General features: G+C 36.8%; 1 protein-coding gene across 6 annotated transcripts in view; it reads right to left on the bottom strand.

The window, feature by feature from the left end:
• The window catches only part of pcnx1 (pecanex 1), a 243,376-nt gene that overhangs the window by 90,702 nt on the left and 135,859 nt on the right, over nucleotides 1–16,815 (bottom strand). For 5 of the 6 annotated variants that reach the window (XM_073040246.1, XM_073040251.1, XM_073040250.1 and 2 more), the window contains 5 exons: nucleotides 15,906–15,987; nucleotides 10,966–11,023; nucleotides 9,639–9,853; nucleotides 6,955–7,108; nucleotides 6,831–6,863 (listed from right to left, as the gene is read on the bottom strand). In XM_073040246.1, the coding sequence (XP_072896347.1) occupies nucleotides 6,831–6,863; nucleotides 6,955–7,108; nucleotides 9,639–9,853; nucleotides 10,966–11,023; nucleotides 15,906–15,987 (542 nt within the window). The remainder of the gene's footprint in view (nucleotides 1–6,830; nucleotides 6,864–6,954; nucleotides 7,109–9,638; nucleotides 9,854–10,965; nucleotides 11,024–15,905; nucleotides 15,988–16,815) is intronic. The other variant, XM_073040248.1, reaches the window with a different exon arrangement.

The following is a 16,815-nucleotide window of genomic DNA, read 5'->3' as shown; positions in this document are numbered from 1 at the left end:
CATAATTTTCAGGGACCACAAAATAATGTAGTATTTTTGTCTGCTAAAATGTGGACATTTGTATGCTTGGAAAAAGTAACTAAAACACTAGAGTGAAAGAAAGGCAGAAATAACTTCTTAAGAAGATCAAATCAATAAAATTTCTTTTTCAATATTGCAAAAACTGTGAATTTTAATCCCAACCTTTATTAGAGCAATTAATTGCTGTGTCCGACATTAATTCATGAAAGTATAGTTAAATTATGAACATTTATTGATATGAAAAAAACAAAGTTACTGTGTGAAGAAATGAACTCCCAACTTTGGCATTATAGTTGATAATTCTAGATCTCTATTTTTATATCAACTTCAATGATTAACCATATTATTAAGCCCAGAATAATTACCTAATTTTCCTGCTCTCCACTTACATGTTAATTTGGGGCCAACCTGGCTATCAAAACCCAGAATGTGGTCTGTGTAGTTAGAGATTCTTTCTTGAATATTATCATAAGTTTTGAGTTTCTCAGATATGTCCCTCTTTTCCAAGATGTGAGAGATGAGGTTGTAGATTTATCTTGGAAGTACCTGTCTATAAGTATTAGATCTTTAGGTAGAGATACTCCTTGCCCCAAAGGTCTGTTGTTTTTAATTAACACATGGATCTAATTCTTATGGCACAGAAAGAGGCCCCTTTATTTCCCTATAACTCTAACTTACTCTCATCAGTACATTTTTAACTTTTTTTTGCCAACTTACATACACCAAGAGAGAATTTACCAGTTAACCTACCTGCACGTCTATGGGATATGGAAATAAACCTGAACTATCAGCAGAAGCTCAAGCAGTCAGGAATGAATATGGAAACTGCCCATCACAACCCCCTTATTTGATTCCATACTCCACCTTCCTTTCCTTTCAGATTCAATAATCTGCAGCCCTTTTTCACTTCCACCTCTCACCTTGCCACCTACATTGATATTTCCGTTCTTCCCTCTTTAGTCTGGTTATCACTTCTCACCTGGATCCACCAATCACTTGCTAACTTTTGTTCCACTACTTCTCTTCACCTCTTTCGCTGTCAGCCTGAAAAGTTGACTGGCCATTTCCCTCCACAGCTGCTGTCTGACCCACCAAGTTTTTCCAGCAGTCTATTTGCTTGATATTTCATCATCTCTTTCCCCAAGCAAAAATACACAGGAGACCGCACAACCTTTTAAACTTGTCAATATGGAGTGACAATGACTGTAGACCGGTGAGTGCTCTGTGGGATAGAGTAAAGGACACAGTCTCAGCAGAGGAGGTCTTCAAAGTGTTTGGCTCCAACAGTTGGTGACAACCTCTCCAGCTTTGATAAGTTCTCACCCTTCTTGGCTGTGCATAGTCTCAACAATAAAGAAGAATCCATGCATGTCCTGGGTATCAATGAGCTTTCTGTTGATCTTCAGGAGTTACGTCACACTTTGAGGTGTGATGAAGATTTCCCATCAAGAGCACCTGTGATGCAGTTAATTAAATCCTGGATTTCATCCAATCCGTCCTGGAATAGATAGCATGGGTCTTTTCACAGGTGCTGATTTTGACAAACTTCTGGTTAATCCAGGCACTGTAGTTCTTGCTGGTGCAATCACCAGTTTATCTACAGGTCATAATGGGAGAACAGTTTTCATTACAGAATCTTTGAGACTTCAATTTTCCAGTGGTAATTCTTGGGCCAGAATGACAGGACTAACATAATGGATTATGTGACAATCAATCCCATTTATTAGCCATATATATTATGGCATGGCTGATGTAGAAATTCTTAAACTTTCATTCAGACAATGGCATATACCAATGACATAGCCAGTTTTGTGGTTATACTTCTTGTAAAACATGGCATTGCCTATGGCTAGCCTGTACTCCTGTAATTTGTCAGAAGGCAACATATTTGGAGCTTTCCCTTCTGCCTTCCTGCTTATTTATACCTTTCCGGAGATTTGCATCGTTTCCAACACTGGCATTGATATTACCCTCAAAATTCAATTTGTCTCCCTCGAGAGGCTGAAGTTTTTTCATGGTCAGAGTACAAAATCCTCTTAGGCATCACCCACAGATGCCCGGAATGATGCATAAGCACTAATGACTATAGTGTTTTGCTTTAAAGGCAGCTAGAGGACTTCTTCCTTATGAAACAAGGGGAAAAGCCGGGCTAGATCACACCCTGGTTGATGCTCCCCTTCCAAATGTGTATCCACTGCCTTGTTCTTTGAGCTTACCATCTCCTGTCTATTACGTCCCCTTCTGTTGGTTAAAGTATTTGAGAAGTTTTCAATTTGCTGCTCAATGTTGCCTAATTTCGGAAAGTTTCAGATTGGTTGTTCAATGTTGTCTGAAGCTGCATAAATTTTGCTGATACTCTGAAGTCATGTGATTGATTTCTGGAACATGTTGCCAGAGAAGGTGATGAAATCAAATATAATTACTTTTTAAGAGGAATTTAGACCTGCACTTAAATACAGAAGACATAGAAGGATGCAACCCTAATGGAGGCGAATGAAATTAATGCAGATGGGCAAGCAGGTCAGCTTAGACAAATTTGGTAATCCACACAACTCAAATTTAACACCAAAATCAGAATTTTTAAAAGCAACGTCCTAAGCGTGCTACTTTATGGAAGTGAATGTTGGAAGATGACGAAAGACATCTGCAAGAAACTTGACATGTTCCAGACAAAATGTCTACGATGCATCAAGAAGATCTTCTGGCCTGAGAAAATCAGAAACCAAGACTTGCTTACATCTTGCAATATGGAATCAATCTCAGTTTGTGTGAAAAGGAAGACGATGGAGACGGCTGGGCCATGTACTGAGAATGCCAAATGATCAACTAGCAAAAGTAGCACAAAGGTGGACCCCACAGGGAAAGTGAAGTAGGGGCAGGCCCAAAATGACGTGGAGAAGATCTGTGGAAGCAGAACTGAAAGCAGTAGGCATAAACTGGGTAACGGCGAGCTGCAGAGCGGAAGACCAACAGAAATGGAAGACCCTTGTGGAGGCCCCTTGTGCCACCTAGGCACTAAGGGTTCAGAAGATGACGACGGCGACATTGGGAGACTGCACACTCTTTACTAAAGCTATCAGACAAGACCTAGCAGGCCTCAAACAACACAAACATCAATATTGATGGAGGGGAGGGGAGAAAGAGTCTTAGGTCTTCAACTAACTTCAACTAAAGCGGTGGTTTTAAATTTTTTTCCTGTTCAGATGACTTGCCGGAAAAATTATAGAATTCAGTGAATTATGCAGGTCAAGATTCACTGCATTTCTGCAAGAATTTCCACATTTAGTTTAGTAAAATAATATCAGGTACATAATTGAAAATATCTCAATGATTGGAGAGAATATTTTATTAGTATTCAGCTAAAGAAATAACTGTACCCTAAGACACTGTAGTATCACATTTAGAGATCTAAAGATTTATCTGGCCTCATAAGTTTAAAGTATCTGTGAAATTTTCAATTGACCACTCAAAGCTGTACAAGTTGTTTAAAGCAACACACACAAAATGTTGGAGGAACTCAGCAGGTCAGGCAGTATCTATGGAAATTAATAAACAGTTAATGTTTTGGGCCAAAACCCTTCTTCAGGATCTTTCTTTTCATTGGAATGACAGCTTAATGTCTCACAGCAGCTAAAACATCATATCCACAATGCTGAGGTCATTGGCAAAGCATTGAAGTGTCAGATCAGATTAGATGCTCAATTCAAAGAGCATTCCGAGAAACAACAACATCTGAATTAAAAGCAAATGATACCAAGTTTACTTCAATCCTTCAATTTACTTGCCTTCAGCTTTTAGTGAGAGAATTCAAAGCTTTGAAAATCAAATATTACATTATTCATAAAACAACAACAGAAGCTGTTTTTAATTACAGTAAATTCCATAAATACCGTAAGCCAATAATTTGGCCCTAAATTTTGGTCCTAAAATTAGGGGGTTGGCTTATACAGAGGGTACCAACTTTGGAAAAACAAATACAAAGAAGACAGGTTGTATTTGCTGGCTGTTTTTGAGTCAAATTGGTTCCACTGTCGACGTATGAATTCTTTGCTTTGTTTAAACTCACATCTCGTAGCTGGAGCACAAACATCAAACCACCGGGGATGACTGCAATGTCCATATTTTCAGTTTTCAGTGCTGCTTTTGTCTCACCCGACAAGTGCGCTTTGAACTTGTCCCAGACAAGTAGCGACTTTTACTTTCTGACACCTTCGGGACATTAATGCCAAACCTCTTTAACCCACTTCAAGCAACCCGTTTCGTCCATCCAGCAGCATTCTTGAACATAAACAACACCCCACGGGAATTTTCTGAGCAATCTTTGTTTTTTGTCTCAACACTAGATCACGTCTATTCATAAATCGGGTGCACCAACTTCGCGTAGCTTTGAAATTTTCACTGACCTCACAGTGTTTTTTGTCCCATTTCAACACTTGAACTCAAATCATTTCTCTGGTAACAATGTATCACCCACTCTAAAACTTTTTCTTCCAGTTCTGGCCACTGGCATGTTTTCCTGCAGTTTGAACATTTCGTCTTTGGTATTACCCTTAGCGTGTCCTCTGCCTTTCTCCACTCTGTCACTCTCTCTCGTTTACACTAAACTTCTTAGCAGCTGCAGAATTATTCGTTCCTTTAGCAAAATCAACAACCTTCAGCCTGAAGCCAACATCATATTGCACTTGTTTTAATCTTTTGTACATGGTGGTCACAAACTCAATACTGAGTACACGTACTGATCCCGTCACCCCGTGTTATGTTTTAACAAGATTGCGATGGGAGCTAAATGGTTTCACGGGGGTTACATTTCAGAGGATTCTTTTCCATTGGAAACTTAATCCAAAATTTCCCTCCCTGATTTATTTATTAAGAATTTGCCTATAATGCTCTACAATGTGTAGGCCTGTTTTCTTAACAGGTACTGGTTCACAAAATTTCCAGGGTTCGAATCCGGCAAAGCTGAGTACCGGCTTTGATCTTGTGATCTTGTGAGATCTTGTGATCTTATCTGGTTAAATCAAAAACCTCTACAAAAGGGGTCGGCTTATACTCCGGAATATATGGTATTCAGTTTTTGATCTCAATAAATTTAGAAGCACTGCAACAAGGTATTTTAAGATAACAAGAAGAAAAAAAGAATCAGTAAATAACAGGATGGTGATCACCCTACTGCTGCTTATAAGTATCACCTAAAGATTGAGATCTTTAATTGCAAGTTTCACAGAGGGAATTGTTGGCGGTTTCCCTATTTAACATTGTCACTGGAATCAACGTTAGTCAGAATATAACCTTCCCTAAGTGAAAGTTATCAACTGCCAACATTTTACAAGTGGGATTAAACCTCTGCAGCCACTTCTGACAGATATAAAAGCAATATATCCTTTTTTCCATTTAGAGGAAAGCATTGCTGTTGAATGAATGGGTGCTCCAACAACACAAGAGCAGTTTGAAAAACGCCCAAGGTCGTCCTGTAGGAGACTGCAATGCACAAATACAGACTACAAGTGGCTCCACACGGGGAAAGCTTACAAACATGTCTCTTTTGCCTGCTGATTTGAGTTGAGAGAAAAGTGGCTAAAAGTCCTCTCTCTGAGTTTGGTGCTTGTGGTTTAGATGGCTATCTGACATAGAGCGAGCAGCAAACAGAATTCAAATAGTTATCAGCAGCAGCAGTCCAGATGATCATTAGAAGATTCCAATAACTTTGATCGTCACAGTGAAGGACTCAAGGCAATTTGTCAAGCTGAGGGAGGGCACAGCAGGTCGCAGAAGATTGTAAGCACAAGAGATTCTAGTTGGTAGAAATCTTGAGTAACACACAAAATTGCTGGAGGAACTCAGTCATAAAACAAGTATGGATGGTAATGAACAATTGATGTTTTAAGCCATTAAAGAGTACATTTTAAGGGGAAAGTGAAGAGGAATTGATTAAAACATGGCTCTTCTAGAATCTTTGTTCTGCTAATTTTCAATTGCACAGCACCAATAACATGTAGACATAATTACTTAAATGGTAACATCCTTTTGTCAACCAATTATGAATTAATCAGTTAAAAAGAAATTAACTTTAGTAACTTCTAGGCTATCTTCCCTAAAAATAGTGTACTTTACCAAATGAATTATTTAAACCCAGCCAATCAAATGGCAGAACTTAAAATAATACCATAAAAACACATTTAAAAAAAACTTTAATCATGCAAAAGTGATAGAAACATATATTTTATATATTGTTTATATTATATCTATAAATATAAATCTGTATATTTTACATATTTTAATCTAAAACAATGCATTCTAGCCAGTTATTTTAACCAGAATATTAATCAGTTTTTTTCTGATGATAACAAACCTAGTGTCTTACCATTTAAAAAATATAAATTAATATGCCTTTTAATCCTTTAATTTATGAAAGCTCTCAATAACATGTTCTGGTCTAAAATAACAATATTTAAGTCTCTATGTTCTGAATGACAGGAGAGAACAAAATGATTTAATAGCTGGACATGAAGTATTAACACCTTTGCATTCATTTTAAACAACTATTGAACATCTAGACATTTTAGAGAAATAAGCTAACTGTAAACAACTGTGACTGAATATGGCTCAGTTTTGTATTGCAAAGTGCAGCTATAGTTTCAAATACGTCTACAAGATTATCTGCTTTTCCTATCTGAGGGCAAAAATAACCAATATATAGCAATGAAATATTGTTTCCCCACTGACATGCATCAAATTAAATCAATGGTTAGGAATAACAGAAAAAAGGAAGAGAACAAGTGTTTATCAAAGAACAAACCACATAAACTTACATGTCTTGGAGAGGAAGAATCAGGCTGCACACTCTATTAAAATGAAATGAAGAAATTATAATATATTTTGCAATTTGTTGGTATTTTGTCATGCAATTTTCTACAACAATAATATAATATATACCTTCAGAAGTGAATACTGACAGCTGGCAATAACCAGGCAAAACTGGAAGACCCAAATGTCTTTAAAGAATCCATCTATTAATAAAACTGATCCAAGGAAGGCAACAAGAATTGCCAAAACAATCGCCAAAACATTCTCCATAATTTCACGATTCCTAAGGACAGATCAGACATATTATTTCAGTACATTATTGTGGTGATCAATGTAGAGCACAGAAACTGGAACTGATCTACTTCACTTGGCCAGTTTGCAACCTATGCATAATAAGAAACATTAACAAAAGATATACAACCAAATGCAACAACTCTTCTACAACATTGATTTTTAGTCAAATTGTTTCCAGTTATTCTAATGAAGCTAGGTTTTATACTTATTCTGAAAATTCTACATGTAATTTGAAAACTTATTTCCGGGATTCAATCCAATTTTCTATGAAACTACAACCAGCAATACATATCTTTATTTGGCAAATAAAAAGGATGAAAGTAGCATATTCTTTATTTACTTTATTACTCTGCTGTAAAATCTCAGTACATCATGGAACTGAAAGTTACAGACAAATACAACTGCTTTATCACAAGAGTAGATGCTGGACCTTGAATGAGAATCTCATCAAGTGATTTGGAATTTTATCAACAGTGCTCAACAATTACCTTGCTTATTCGCCTGGAGGTAGGTAAGTAAACTAGGGTGCATTTTCCTACACATACTGTTCCCAAGGTTCCTAAATAGCAGGCCATCTGTTCTCACTTGCAACTGGACAATGTATTTAAAATGAAAAAGGAATAACTGGCTGAACGACAAGACCATCACAGTGGTGACACCATGTTGATCTTTCAGTTGATTGTAACCTCTGGCTGAAATAAATGAACTTCAAAGCATAGTAATGAATAACATCTATGTTTTTTGAATAATTCATGTGGGTCTCTGGACAAGACCAATCCCATGTGAATAGAACCTAGAAAAGAATGGACTGCAAGGAGTTATGCAATCCAACAATTACTTAAATGAAATCAGAACTACCCTGAAAGCAATGCTGAGGTGCCCAAAATCATCAACATATCCAGGTGTTAATGGTCTGAAGTACTGAAGGCTACTTTTCCAGCCTTCCTGAATGTGTGATCACTAAAGTATTGGCTAAAAATGTATCATATTATTAAAAAGCAGTACAGAAACTACACTTCTGGTGTCTGTTTAAAAAGTAACCATCATGCAATCACACACTTTGTGCTAACTGCACAAAATAAGATTTCAACTAAATTAAAAGTAAAAAAAAAATCCAAATATTAAAATCATATGATCTGTGCACAATCGTTGTGTAAGTATTACATTCAAAAAGGATGGATAGGCTTCAACTGTTACAAACTTTTACAAATAGATGCTACAGCAAATAAAACAGTAAAAACCCTTGACCCTCCTTATTGTTTATATGCACATTAATTCCAGCTTTCAGTTACCCTGCAGTATCCCTAAGAATTTCATTACTGCACAACAGTAATTTCATTACTGCACAACAAACTCCGAGGTACAGGAAAAGTCATCATCATCTAAATCAATAAGTTAATGAGAAAGCAGCAATTTTTGATTCAAAGTATTCTGCAAATGGTCATTTTGTAAGCAACAATGCAACCAGCAGTTAGCCAATATTTATTTACTTGTGGTTGGTATAAAATTTGTTCCTATAAACAAGAAATAGACCTTAAATTACAGAAAGCTGAGAGATTCCCAGTAATATTTGATTGCAGACTTGAAATAACACAATGGGAATACTCATTTGTCTATCAGATACCTCTTTCCAATGTTTATTTTAAGCAGATTAAGAACAATTTATTTAGTGACATAATACTTTGGTACAAAAATTAAAATAACATTTCCTGTGACCTTCACTTCTTCAATTTTTGGATCTTCATGTCATAAAAAGCCCTGTTTTGAACCTATATTAAAATTTGGAACAGGACTATTACATTAGCAGTCACACACAGAAGGTTCCTGGTAAAGCTGTTCAAATGTTCAAGTGGCTTATTTTGCTTCTTTTTAATATTAATACTTTTTAATGAGTTGTTTTAGTTAATGATCATTTGTATGCTTTCCAGTGTCAAGAGATTTCAGCAGCAGTCAACTTTAATAGATGGAGGGAGGGCTTGTATCCAGCCATGTTATTCACTTATGTCATTGGAGGATTACCCACCATTCAGGGCCTCACTGTTCAACTTTAGGGTTACCTGGGCCAGCAAGATCACCTTTCCCATCTAAAAAATGATAACCTCAGGAATACAAGTCAGCAAGTGAGTTATAAAGCCTCATTCAGGAAAATGAATGGCAATACAAGATGGAGCACTGACCAGGCTACTTTCAAATATTAGTCAGCTACTTTTCGCTTTGGACATTGAAATTCAAGTTGGAGCTTCCATTCTTCATTAAATGCAAAAAGCACCTATGTGTTGTAACAAGAAGAACATTTCTGAGGAACTGTGATCAACTCCATGGATAAATGATCTGCAAGCACTTGCTATCTAAACTTTCTAAGGGAATTGTGATTACACCAGTGACTTGTCAACACTTACAGAGTTACATACCATTTGAAAAAACCGGAGAAAAAATATCAAGGATTATTACATGGGACAACATTTTACTCTATGAAAGGAGGCACAAATGTCTGTGCCTTGAATGGTTACATCTCATACCTATCAAATAAAGCCAATAGGGTCAGGCGGTCAAAGTTTACACCAATCCATATCTTGGGAAGAAGCCAGAACCGGTAGTAGTGCTTGATTTTCTGGGCCTCCTCCTGTGGTTGTGGGTGATCCTGTAGATCTGGGCTAAGGTCAGTATCTTGCTGTTCCAGGAGATCAGGATCAATTGTTAACAGCCTGTTCAGTCGAATCTGTGGAAGAGACAACTGTAAGTGGGTTAGGTTAAAGCTGAGCTTTAGTGTGTAAAAGAGACACGAGATGCTAAGACATGGAGCAATAAAGAACAAGCTGTTGTAGGAACTCAGGCAAGGGGATAGCCAACATTTCAGGTTAAGACTCTGCACCAGGACGCTTATGCGAGGACTTGACCTGGCCACTGAGTTCCTTCAGCAGCCTGGTTGATGCTTGATACTAATGTATGCACTCTATTTTTGATTTATAGAAAGCTTGTCGATTTAATTATTGGAAACATCGTTTAGAGCCAAGGTTCCCAATCTGGAGTCCAAAGACCCCTCAGTTAATGGTAGGGATTCATGGCATAAAAAGGGTAGGAACCCCTACTTTAGAGCCAAACTGACATGTACCAGCAACTGACATTTCATTCTGAACAAATTTCCAAAGCAAAGTGGATATTAAACTGCATTTTTTTTGGGAATTGCAATTCTTCTGAAAATTCTCACTTGTAATTTTTTGTTTGATTATTTATTAAAGTGAAAGGTTATTTTTGGTCTGACAATCCCTATGCTGCAAATCATTCCCAGGAGTCCCTGCCAATGCCAGTTTTAGATTCAAAGAGTGGGATTACTCTTAATCAGGATACACAACGTGTTTGTTTAACAGTAATCAGGAAGTGTGATTATATAGTGTGAAAGGTATAATCTAACACAGTTATGTTCCAGTAGAGGTTTATTGTTTAAGTCATTTAGTCTTATTCCTTTATAAAGTGGGTAGTAGAAAATCAGAAATGCAATGTGTAGTTGGGATCTTTGACACATACCCATCATGATTTTACTTTATGTAAACCTGTTTTGTAGACTGGCTCAACCTACTTGATATCCAAATGCCCAATTTAGCCCTTTTAGTATACTTCCTTGCTCATGTAATCAGAGAATGCTACATAGAAAGATGCAAGTATATCTCATGACTGATCTAACTCAAGATTTACATCTTTTTTACTTTTATGGTAACCAGATTGTAATATTTTTGCAGCATTTCCTTCTTCTGCAGCATATCTACAATCCGACATTCTGAACAGATTCTAAAACATACACCAAACTCATACTACTTTTGCATGTACGGCATTATATCCAATACTTACTAGATCATGTGGATAAAATCTAACTGAGGTAGAACTTGACAGATGGGAATCTGTGTCCCTGCAAAGGAGAAAGAGTGGTCGGAAACATTAGTTGATGAAAATTACAAATCTTACTTGCTTTGTAACTGGTTGAAGACATTGTAACTTATATTTTGAAATGTTCAGTATCTCAGCTGACTTTTCACTTTTAAATCATAAGCAACATTATAAATAACTTGAGTCTCAAAAAATAAAAGGGGGAAGATGTCAATCTTCAGGTGGTGCCATGTCAACAGTTTACAGCTAAAATGCTAGATAGCCTTTCAGCTATAAATAATACAATTGAAACTTCAACTGAGGAATAGCACTATTGGAAATACTAATGGCCTTCCAATGTTGCTTATTTCAAATGATGCTGATCATAACTTCAATCCACTTTCCACAGATTTAAAACTACAATCAAGTTCAGGTGGCAAAGTGGTTTAGACTTGGCTCCATTACAGCAGCTTCTACATTTGAGTATCTACCAGATCTTCAACTCTAACAAGCTACTGTCACTTCTCCACTGTTTCACAGTCATTTGGAAAACTAGAAAAAACATCTGTCCTGCCTCATTATTCAAGTTAGTTCAGTTATAAAATCACAGGAACAGTAATGGAGGAGCTGCATGACCCTCCTTTCATGTAAGGGAAAATTATCAACAACATTAATAAACAATTTAAAAAGGATTCAGAAGATTCTAGATTAAACACTAGCCTAAAATGCATCATACGTTCTCAAAAAGAGCAGTAATTGACATCACTGCATTTGCTGTGAGACATCCTGGAATAGCAGCAGAAAGAGAAGATCAGATAGATGTTCTGTTCCTGATCACCATCCAGCAAATCTTCTGGAAAAATGCAGCTGACCTTAATCCATGAATCTACCAACTACTGTTTCATAACCTTCAGCAATTCATTTTCTGGTCATGAACTCTACCAACAGTTCACACCAGAGCAAGAAACTATACCACAAATGTGAGAAAAGTATAAAAGAAAGATGGAAAGAGCAGAGGTTAAAAATAAAACAAATACAACAAACAATCTGCTGGAAAAAATTGTCAGGGTTTCAGGACTGATGCAGGGTTTGGACTCAAAACAGACAATTACTTTCCCTCCAAAAATGTGCGGAGTTCCTCCAGCAGATTGTTTGTAGCTCTAGATTACAGCATCCGCAGCTTATGATGTCTCTTAAAAACAAATACCATTAGCTTTATTGTTCTTATTTCTAAAATTTTCAAGACTGAGACGGAAAGATTTTTTTTAAATCAGAGACTGTTGCCAAGAAAATGAAGGCAAATATATTATTGTACAATACACATTAATCATGACCTAATATAAGGTTAAAATAAATTTGGGGAAAGAAATTTTCTCTTGTAATTTTAGTTCTTCCATTCATGTGTTACTAGGAAAACATACACTTTCCAAATTCAAATATAGTTTTGAAAATGACCATTAATATGAGTAAACATAATTAAATGGAGTTAGGTTGAAAATTATTAGTTAAAGTCAAGTGCTTAGCATGGGTCATTCATTAATTGACGGTCATTAGTTGATAGAGATGGGAAGTGAAGGATGGATTTCTGCAAATCATAAGAAACTTGGGACAATTTGTAATACGGTCAATATAGGCACTATACAGTACAAATTTGTTTGTTTTGGAGCAGCACAGTGGTGTAGTGATACACACAACGCTGTACAATGCTAGCCACCCAGGTTTAATTCCTGCTGCTGCATGTAAGGAGTTTCTACATTCTCCCACTAACTGCATGGGTTTCCTCCAGGTGCTCTGGTTTCCTCCCTCATTGTGAAGATTTATGGGTTGATAGATTAATCGCTCATTGCAAATTGTCCCATGATTAGGCTAGGGTTAAATTGAGTGATTGATGGGCAGAACAGCTCAAAGAGCCTATTCTGCGATGTATCTCCATAAAAGTAAAATAAAAATTAGAAAATCATGATCCCCCTCGCTTCTCTGTCCTGAAGAATGGTCTCAGCCAGAAACAGTAACTATCTATTCATTTCCCTAGATGCTGCCTGACCTGCTGAGTTCCTCCAGAATTTTGTGTGTGTTGCTTTCGATTTCCAGCATCTGCAGACTTTCTCATGTTTAAAAATTAGAAAGATGCCAAGGCACAGCCAGCTGAAGCAGATATAAAGAAATGAAGGTTGGAATGTAGGCTTAGTAAAGAAGAGCTTATCTTGCAATCGGCAGAGTCATGGTAGAAAAACAAGATCATTACTTAGAATTTGGGGGGATATCACTTCAGGCAGAGATAAACAAATACAGTATAAGTACAAAGAAAAGTGGATTACAGATGCATTACTGTGAAATTATTAAATCTGCATGTAATTATTGTAAAGTGAAATTACTGCAAGTTCTTTGGATTAATATTTGAGCTCTCTTGAAACACTCCACAGTGTACACTGTACAAAGGTCTAAATATACCAAGTTGTTTGAGAAATTTATCATTGCTCTGCAAAATTTTCTTTGTGTAATGTCCAACCCTGAACCATTGCTAAGATGGAACTGGGCCCCGTGTGAAAGCAATCCCTATAAAAGGAGGCAAAGTAGGGATAAAGAAAATGTTTTTTAATTGACTTGATGTGGCAAGTGCAGTTTCTCAATTTTTCAGCTGACTTTTAAGTTAGAAATAAACGAAGCATTTAAGGGAAAGAGACAAGGTTATAAAAGAATACTAACAAACTAAGGCAGAGTTGAGGTCAATGCAAGAGCCGTACTTTAAATAAGAAGGAAAAATCAGCCTGAGACTTTGGATACTTATTCGCCTAGTTCTCCAGAATCTGTTTATCATTATTCTTTCCTGCTCTTCACCCATGACAGATTATTCTGTACATCCTCTCCACTTTTTCTCCAAATTAACACCAGTTTTATCTCTAACTTCTTACTCCAATGAAAAGCCATCAGCCCGAAACAAACACTTTTTTCCCTCCACAGACGATGCTCGAACTTCCACTTTGCTTCTGATCCATATCATCAGCAACATTTTGTTTTCACAACACTCCTTATTATTGAAATACTAAAAACTGTGGAGTAGTAAATAGATAGGAGGTATCCAAGTATACAAATTACTAGACAAAGATTAGAAAAAAAGTTAACCTTTAAGAAAATTGCAAAACAAAAGTAAAGGAATGGCAACTCAATTTCACAGAAACTTAGTCAGACCCACTAAGAGAACAGCAATTAACTTTAAGCCCCATTTCTAGAGAAAGATATTGGGCTTCTAAAGTATTTAGCTATGGTAGAAACACAACACATATCCACTGGAATGCTACTAAGGCTAAAAGATTATAAAATTAGGAATACATGATATAATCTTGGTTTGTATCAACAAAGTTTATAAAATTGAGTGATATTTAAAATTATCAGGGGATTCAACAGGATATATATTGAGAAAGTATTTCCTCTGATGCGTAAGCTGCGCACAATCTTAAGGTTAGAATTGAAACATTTATAAGTGAATCAGGAAGCTTGTTGTCACTCCCCACCCACTCCCAACATACACACACACACACACACACATAATAAGTAGGAAAATATATAACATGTGCCAAAAGGCCAAGTTGGCTGGATCAACTGACATTTTGAAGGATTAGAATGGCAATTTTTTGTTCTTCAAGTCTGAAGCAAAGACAGGTGAATGGGGAGTGTGGATCAATCATAATCCAACTGATAAGTATGAAGGGGTTAAATAATTTGCCACTATCCTCATGGTATAACAAAGTCATTAGACACACTGAATCTCTGCTGGCTACAAAGGGAGTAATCCCATTACTTTAATTTCCAAACCCTTATTTCCTGTAGCCTTGCAACTTATCCTCTCTCGCACATTTCCATCAGCTCACTAAACTCTGGGATATGGGAGGAAACAAGAGTATCTGGAGGAAACCAATTCATGGGCTGAATGTATAAACTCCACACAAACAGTATCCACAACCAAGATTAAACCTGAGCCCCTGGAGCTGTATGGCAACAGCACAAAATCTGTAGAAATGCCAAGACAAAAGATTTCCAATTTAATGAAAACAATATCACAGGAATTTTGTTAATATGGCTAGAAGGTTGCAGGCAGAGCTGTGTTGGAATTTCACAGTACTTAATTTTGACATGACCCTGGAATAATTGCAGTAACTGAAAAACAAGCCACTGAAGATGAGGAAAATCTGAAATAAAAATGATGTACTAAAGTTATCAAGGAGATGGGTCAGCATCCACAGACAGAGAAACTAATGTTTCGGGTCCATAATCTTTCAATGGAATCAGAAACATAAGAAAGCAAGGAATATTACGCTTGAACAGAACAAAAGTAATACTTGTAATAAGATGGAGACCAAGCTTATCTAGGTGACAGAATAAATTCTAGTGACAATTTAGTGAACAAATAAATGCTATTTAATGTCTTCAAGATGCAATTTATTAATTCTGCAATGTTGACTTTCCCTTAAGTCTTTCCTTAAGCTCTTAAGCAGCCATTCCCTTAAATCTTCTATACCAATCAAATATTTCTGACTTCAACTGCTAACACTATTCCAACAAAGCCTGAACGTAACATTGAGGAGCAGTAACTCCTTTTTCAATTAGATACAATGTGTCCTCAGGATTTGATATTGAATTCAAAGCCATTCCTGTTTGTGGCAGAACTGACCAATTTTAATGCAAGATCATGTAGAATCATTGTGTAAACGAAACAAAATAGTACTGTATGCAGAAATTTGATCTGGTCAATTCACTGGGTGGTTCAATAATAGGACACCACCAAGAATTTTGCTTTGACAGAACATAAAGATAGGAGGATCTGTGCCCCAAGAAAAGCATGCAGAAGCAAGTATAAATGGTTTAGTTAGATCACAGTATTTTCTGGTCGAGATTTAATATCTCTTTTTCCCCCTGGACTTACATACCATAAGTTGTTTGATGTCCTTCTTGCAGCAGTTTCAAAGTTTACAAGCGACATGTCACATCCCCCTGTTTCATACAATTTGCCTGGAATAAGAACATAACAACGTAAGAAATAGAAACAGGAGGAAACCAAGTGGCCTTTTCATCCTTCTTAACCATTTAATGTTACAGTTGATTCTGAACCACAAACACACTTTGTTCTCCATACGTTCGATTCCCTTAATGTCCAAAACTCAACTAGCTTCACAGTCTGGAAGTAATACAAAAACCCAAAGATTTATAACCATCTCAGTTAACAAACTTTCATTTCAGTCTGAAATGGTTGACTCCTCAACTCAAGACCATGCATCAGAGTTCTAGATTCTCCAAAGTGAAAGAAACAATCTCCTTGCAAACTGTCAACTCTTCCCAAAATCTTAAATGTTTCAATCAGATTCTTTTAAACTCCAAAGAGAATAGGCTATCATACAATCTCCACACCAAGGACAACTTCCTCAGATCAGAAATACACTAAAGCCAAAAGGCACCTCCTTAAGGAAAGCTACTCTTAAGGTTGGAGGAGCAACACCTCATATTCCTCCAACCTGATAGTATGAACATTGATATCTCTAACTTCTAGTATTTTTCCACTTCCTCCTTCCCTTACTTCTATTCCTCATTCTAGCCCCTCTTACCTCGTCTCTTCTCATCACCTTGCCCATGGTGCCCCTCCCCCTTCCCTTTCTTCTCTCTTATCCTTTCAGATTCATTCTTCTCCTGCCCTTTACCTTTTCCACCTATCAACTCCCATCTCCATAATTTATTCCCCTCCCCTTCCCACCTAGCTTCACTTAGCAGCTTCCAGCTTGTGTTCCTTCCCCTCCCCGCACCTTCTAATACTGCCTTCTTCTCTTCCTGGCAAAGGGATGTTGT

The sequence above is a fragment of the Hemitrygon akajei genome, chromosome 3, assembly GCF_048418815.1.
Source record: "Hemitrygon akajei chromosome 3, sHemAka1.3, whole genome shotgun sequence".
NCBI lineage: Eukaryota > Metazoa > Chordata > Chondrichthyes > Myliobatiformes > Dasyatidae > Hemitrygon > Hemitrygon akajei.
The sequence above is the reverse complement of the archived record's forward strand: the minus strand, read 5'-3'. Positions and strand labels throughout refer to the sequence as shown.